General features: G+C 37.5%; 1 protein-coding gene across 5 annotated transcripts in view; it reads right to left on the minus strand.

The window, feature by feature from the left end:
* LOC144965919 (parathyroid hormone/parathyroid hormone-related peptide receptor-like) overlaps positions 1 to 7,500 on the minus strand; it is a 168,428-nt gene that overhangs the window by 41,892 nt on the left and 119,036 nt on the right. For all 5 annotated transcript variants that reach the window (XM_078901768.1, XM_078901770.1, XM_078901772.1 and 2 more), the window contains exons 5-7: positions 6,332 to 6,442; positions 4,795 to 4,928; positions 2,423 to 2,517 (exon numbers count right to left, since the gene is read on the minus strand). In XM_078901768.1, coding sequence (XP_078757894.1) covers positions 2,423 to 2,517; positions 4,795 to 4,928; positions 6,332 to 6,442 — 340 coding nt within the window. The remainder of the gene's footprint in view (positions 1 to 2,422; positions 2,518 to 4,794; positions 4,929 to 6,331; positions 6,443 to 7,500) is intronic.

A 7,500-nucleotide genomic window follows, 5' to 3' on the forward strand; every position in this document is an offset into this window, starting at 1 on the left:
GGGGGTCAGAAAAAAATCTCGACTGCACCCAGGATCGATCTCGATCCCTTTGCGTGTGAAGTGAGTGCTCTACCAACAGCGCTATTGGGCCCCCCCCCCCCCCCCCCTTCAGCTTTAAAATGTTTGTTCAATTTTCAAATTTTGATAACTCAATTTTGACTTCAATTAGAACAACAGATTGTCATGTTGCGAATCCTTTAGTTGAATCACCTTTTGTATATTTAAAGTGTGCGTGTATGCGTGCGTGTGTGTGTGTGTATGTGTGTGTTTGTGTGTGTTTGAGTGTGGGTGCGGGTGTGTGTGTGGGTCTATACATAACATCATCATCATCATCATTGCCTTTTTTCACCCTGGGTATAGGCCACAGACAAACAGTTTCCATCCTTCTCTATCCTGAGCTCACTTTTTATCTCATTCCATGTCTTACCACTTCTCTGTAAATTCTGTCATTCAAGAAACTCTTCGATCGCATAAGCTAAAAAAAAAGGATTTGGTTTGTCCGTCTGCGTTTCTGTAACGGTTTGAGTTTTACGGAAAGGGGTGTTAACCCTTTGCCAACCCCCAACCTGCCAACCCCCAACATAAGTCAAAGATAAAGTCGTGTCTATTATGTCATCTATTGTTTGTTTGTTTTTAAGGGTTTTACGGCGCTTGCAACACATTTAGGTTATATCAGCGCCAGTAAAAAGGAAGAAAATGGGATAGTAAAAAGTTCTAGAATTACAATTGAAGCATCCAAGAGAAAGTAAGACATAGGGGAACTGGGAACAAATAGGGATCAGATGTAGATTCCAAGAGCATACCACCAATGTACTTAGTTTGAGATCACCTATAAGTCTCATCCGGACACAAGAACAAAATCCAACAAAGAGGAACACACTCAAATGCTTACATTATACATTAAAAAATAACAAATATACTAATACATAACAGAGAGATGATTTACAAGGAAAAAAAAATCATCTACCAAAACAATAACTATGCATTTGACTGTTTCCCTCCCAGCCAGGACTCCGACCAGGGCCAGGAAAAAAAGACAAAGACAGACAGCATGTTGGAAAACAGATATAAGGGGATAGAAGACACAGTGTGTACCTCCCTGCCCGCTATGGGAGGTCAGGATCCCCACCCAGTATGTCATATATAATCCATGTTGTAACCAAAACCTGGTACTAATTAATTAATTTTTCAAGACGTCGCTAGGATTACATCAGTTAAATCACGATTTAATTCACGTCATATTATGATATCTATTTATTGTGCGGCTATGTGGTCTAGTGGTATGACACTCGCTTTCGGATCGGAAGGCCCTGAGTTCCAGCCTCGCTCGGCCCATAGTTGAGTCCTTGGAAAAGGCTCTTTACTACATTCTCTCAACGTACTCAGGTGTAAAATGAGTACCTGGTCGTCAACAGCGGAGGAAGACTTTAGAAGCTGGGTTGACGAAATACATTTGGAGGTGTAGATATACGCTACTACTATTACTGCAACAGCATTGTCTGTGTCGAACAAAAATTAATATCGCCTAACAAGCGTCATGTCTCGTTCTACATGTTACGTGTTGCTGTTGGTCAGGACTCTTTGTAAAGCGCTTTGGGCACGTTAAGTGGATATTGCGCTATATAAAAGCTCATATTTGTTCGATTGTGTCAAGCTGGTATAATGACGTAATAACGATCAAGATGAAGAAACTTCAGTCTCCAATCGGTGTTAAGTCGTTATGAACCAAGTTGTCAACAAGTAGATTTAACTACCAGTTAACTATTGTACTCTGGAAAAACACTTATTTAAAGATTTGGCCAGAAAACTCGTCCTTCAGATATCAATCAATTTAAATGACCCTCAACTTGGCAATAAAAAACAACGCTCAAACCCGGGACCTCGCGAGTGCTTCAAGCACTCCTAAGTTTGGGAGGTGTTTTGTTGTTTTTTTTCCAAAATTATTTAAGCCAATGGATTTTTTAAAGACAAGTTTTCTGGCAAAATGTTTAAATATGTGTTCTTCAAAAGTACGGCGGTTAACTGGATAAAATAAAAATACGACCCGTTTATTCGAAACGGTATAATATCTGGGTGATATAGATGAACAAAATTGAATTTATAGACCAAAATATCCGACTTGAGCTAAAGCTAGACTAGAAATTTTTTTTTGTGGACAATATGCAGCTTCTTGTTTTTGTTTTGTTTGCGACACGTTTAGGTCATAGAAGCGCCAGTAAAAAAGGAAGAAAACGGGATAGTCAAAAATTCGATAATTACAAGTAAAAGCACCCAAGAAAAAAGATTTAAGCGAATGGGACAGGTTCCTATATAGAACAGATTGTAGATTCCAAAAGCACACGATCAGCTAAAAGTTTCATCCAGACACAAGCACAGGATCCCCACTAGAAGTAAGGCAATGATAATTATAATGAATACTTACTTGAAGTACACCATTATGAACATGGCGATAGCAAGAGCCAGCAGGGAGATTCCGTATCCTATGCTGTACATTAACTTTATTCTATCTAGATGTTCCTGTAAAGATAAAGAGAAGATAAAAATATAGAGACTTCACGAAGTCCCGGGTTTGAGAGTTTTTTGAAGGACGGTTTTTCTCCGTCCAGAATTCTTAAAACGAGTTTGTTTTTCGGAGTACAGTAGAATATTATAGATACTATCAATTGATCTTGATATTATACGTTTTGAATGCATAGTTTATAATATTTGTGCTTATTCAATGAGGAAACATGAACTCATTGTACAGACTACAAGCACAACGTTGTCACATCTATCACGTATGCTCTATGCGCATGATATGATGGTAGTCGGTCTGACCTGGTGTTTAGGAAGGTCTTTGATTCGATCTCAAATCGAAGCAGGCTAACTTTTTGAGATTATTTAATTTCTGTGGCGTCTTGTATGAATACTTTTGGCGAGGTATTTTTCTTGTATTTTTCACTTGAGGTAGCCTGCTTTTAATGGTGTTTTTTTCTTCTTATATTCTTCTCTTAGCTTTATCTGGCACTGTTTCACGCATACGCTTTTTCACGTTATCTTACATCAGTGTCCGCTTTCCTATTTTACAACTTTAATAAAAATTTGATGCTCTTTGTCTGAACACACCAAATACCTATACCTAAACAATATTTTCTGTACAACTTTATGTTTGATTTTCTTTTATTATGGGGTCACACATCTTTTCTTGTTATTTTCTTTCCGCTTTGTCTGGCGCTGTTCTATACACACATCTGTATATTGATATTTGCATTACTTTTCAGTCTTGTGAGGTATCTCTCTAACCATCCAAAAATATTGTACATTTCAACAAAGTTAAAACAAGACCATAATCGCGTTCTTTTTATTAGACCTTCAAAATCAGTACACGTAGGCTACTACTCCTTTGTCATATGATGATAATGCACAAAAAATGTACAAGCTAACGCTAAATACTTTTAGCAATAGACTGATAAACCAAATCCAGTCCTTGAATGTGAAGAAGGTAAGCTTGAAACAAAATAAGACTTGAACTTTTTTTATAGCGCAATATCCACTTAAAGTGCAAAAAGCGCTTTGCAAGGGTACCAAGCCAACAGCAAGGCTTGAAATGTAGGAAGAGGCTTAACGCCTGCTTGGCGATATTACCATTTTCTCGACAGATACAACGCTGTTAACGGCCAGGTACTCATTTTATACCTGAGTACTGTAAGAGAATGTGAGTAAGAGCCTTTTCCAAGGACTCAGCTATACGCTGCTCTGAATCCAGGACCTTCCAATCCGAAGGCGAATGTCATTCCACAAGGCTACATAGCCGCATCAACAAGAGCATGACCTTACAACGATAAATGCTATCCTCGGCAATTTGGCTTCCATCACTCCTAATAGAGAATATAAACCATGCAATAATGTATATTTAATCCTGTATCATCATGGTACCATAGGAAAGCGAATGGGTAGCACAAAGGGTCCCTGGAAAGATTTACATAATGATAATGTTTCTCCCATAATTCATTTCCCTAGATAATACTAGTCAATGTCAGAAGAATGGACGGTTACTCATCTAATTACTATTTAACTTACTTATCAGACGAAGTGCCAAAGCATGGGTGGGTATTTAGTGTTTTCAATGGTAGGCTACTGCTGCCGTACTCGGAATAACACATTGTTCATTTCTTCTTTTTTTTTCTTTTTTTTTGCCAGCAGGCCACTCGTCCTTCAAATATAAATCGATTAAAATGACCTGCATCTTCTAAAATCCCTCAAAATTGAAACGCCCTTGGAGTCTCATTTTACAGCCCTAGGTTTGCAATAAGTATTAAACAAAAATGAATAAAACAGCTTCCAAAAAAAAAAAAAGAACAAGATACCAAACACGGAACATTTCCGGCAAAAAAACCATCTTCAGCCAACAACAACAAAAAAATAACTATGAAAACATAAAAACATTACTAGAATAAAAACAGATCGACGGCCCGGCAGAGCTCATTTATTAGTCCAAGGTTTGAGAGTTTTTGAGAAGATGAGGGTTATTTTAATCGATCGATATTTGAGGGATGAGTTTTCTGGCCAATATTTTGTTTTAATGTGCTATTTGTTTTGATTTGTTTTGTTTTTTTCTTCTCCAGATTATGGCAGAATACTAATTTCATTTGCCTGAAAGCAAAGCAGGTAATTTGTATGTTGGAACATATTATGTAACCCATTGCTTCAATCTGGTTTATATATATATAAAGGTAGTAGGCATAGCAACAAGAGGTCACGTGATCATTAGGTGGAAATATCAATTGTACAGCAAAAAGTGTTTATAAGGATTACCTCTGGCATCAAGATAGAGGTCAATTCTGGAGGGTCCATTGTGTTCATACAGTTGGAGTAGTTGGTCCATGTAGAGTTTAACATAGGGTTGTAGTACCATTCACCACTCGCTGTACATTTTCTACTGGCGTTTTCTGATAACAACAATATTATTATTATTATTATTATTATTATTATTATTATTATTATTATTATTATTATTATTATTATTATTATTATTATTATTATTATTATTCTGATTGCATATTTAAACAAAATGCTACAGATAGAAATGTTAATCATATCCAATTTATAAATCTGAAAAAGCTAGAATTAATGAAGCCTACGTCCTTCAGCTCGTTTTTTTGTTGATGTTGCTTTAAGGTTGCCAGTAGGGTGATTAGTTCTCACTGAAGTTCATCTTTTTTACGATTAAAAGTGAAACATAAATGTAATTGTTGGTACCATAGATCTCACTGACACGTCAAGTGAGTATTTTATTTCAACACATATCATCACACACACACAAACATACACACACACACACATATATATATATGTATATATATATATATATGTTTGTGTGTGTGTGTGTGTGTGTGTGTGTGTGAGCTGTGCAGACATGTCGTTTTCATAACATTCCACTCATAAATACTTCAATCCCATGTTATTTTGAAAAACTAATAACACGATTTGGGGGTCCCGATAGCTTAGTTGGTAGAGCACTCACCTCACACGGGAAGGGACCAATATCGATCCCGGATGCAGTCGAGATTTTTTCTGACCTCCCTATCCACCCAACAGTGAATGGGTAACTGAATCTGTTAAATTTGGCTGAAAGTACTTTGAGATAGACCAGCATCCTTATCTAAAGGATAGCAAGCAATTGCTATTATCCATTTCACGCTACAGAAACCGGGATAAACTCCGGCTCTATGGACCCAGCGGCTCTGAAGGACTACTTTTTTAATTACAAATTTGCTTTCATTAATTTCTTTGTGTTTGATGATGAAATATAAACCAAACACTGACGATCTAGCACAAATACAAATAGTCTTCACTTTTGTGACACATCAAAAAGCTAGAACTCCTAGTTCTATAATTTTGATGCTAGATCCTACATTTTATTAAAAGCTGTTGCTGGCTAGGGAGACCTTGTAAAGAGTGTAGTGGATACTACACTATATCAATATTCATAACACTATGAAGTTGAATGTAAGCTTCAATTTAATATAATAAAACAGATAAAATGGACGTTTCGGGTTTCCCCTTTATCTACAAAACAGGATGAGTGAAACACTACAGACGAATGAGATAATGCGGTAGTGGTGTTGATAAGATGAATAACATCTTAACAACGCCATTACCACATTATCTCATTCGTCTGTAGTGTTTTATTCAACCTGTTTTGTTGATAGAGGGGAAACCCGAAACGTCCATTGTATCTGCTTTCGTATATTAAATTGAAGTTTACATTCAATTTTACATTGTTATTTATGTCTTCGAGCTTTGAGCAGCAGCATTTACATTATATAGATATTCCAATTAGCCCACTTACCTTTTATCAAAAACCCATTGACGTAATCTGGACACCCAATCATGGCTACCGTATCGGAAGGCGTTGCTTCCCAACACGACAGTCCGTCCCATGTAGCATTGCAATGGCCCTCTGAAATGACATTCAAATTCAGAATATTGAAAAAATGAAATACAATTGCCTTGTTTATCCCAAAGGGGGACATAATTTGTCTTTGGAAGTTCCTGGGTTCGAGCCTCTCTCGGCGCGTAGTTGATTCCTTGGAAAACACTCTTTGCTCACATTCTCTCAACGTACTCAAGTGTAAAGTGAGTACCTGGCCGTAAACAGCGTTGTCTCTGTCCGAAAAATTGTAATATCGCCTGACAGGCGTCTTGTCTCGTCCTACATGTTAAGTGTTGCTGTTGGCCAGGGACCCCTTGTAAAGCGCTTAGAGCACGTTTAGTGGATATTGCACTATATAAAAGCTCAATTTTTTTCTTCTAAACTTTAGAATACATTCCAAAGGAAGACTTAAAAAAAAACCCAGGTGCCAGCAGCAGTGCAGCGCCGCAAAGTTAGGACGAAGTGACTTACTCAAGGCCACACATCTTGGAGAGTGGTCGAACTCGGTGCCTTTCGTGTAGGCAGCAAAGGCCGTATCTTTGAGCCGCGCATAGATGTAACACACCATCTCATAACGTTTTTGAATTGGGGTGGTTTAAATGGTACACATTTAGACTAATAGTCAAAGAATATAAGACTTAGGCTGAATATATATTAAGTTATATTGAGGACAGTTTGGGATCCTATAGCTCAATAGGTAGAGAACTCGCTTCGAGCACAAATGGATTGTGATCGTGCCCTGGTGTATTCGAGATTTTTTTCTAACTACCCCTCCCCCTTCCGCTCTGCATTCCATTCAGCAATGCTTGGGAAGATGGGTCTGTTAGACATGGCGGAAAGTAGTTTGTGATAAATGAGCGTCCTATCGGAAGGATAGCAAGCAATTGCATTAACCGTTTCACACGCTTGAAACCGGGATACACTCCGGCTCCATGTGCCCCATTATGGCACGAAATTACTTTTATACTTTTATCGAGGTCTATGAATAAAGAGTTCACGAAGGGAATTAACTATTAAAACATCGGATTTCTGCTCCATTTAACGTTAATCACGAATTCTTTTCCTTTTTTTTTTTTAAATGCTAT

Source organism: Berghia stephanieae, chromosome 2 (genome assembly GCF_034508935.2).
Source record: "Berghia stephanieae isolate SIO BIC M18660-M18661 chromosome 2, UCSD_Bste_1.3, whole genome shotgun sequence".
Taxonomy (NCBI): domain Eukaryota; kingdom Metazoa; phylum Mollusca; class Gastropoda; order Nudibranchia; family Aeolidiidae; genus Berghia; species Berghia stephanieae.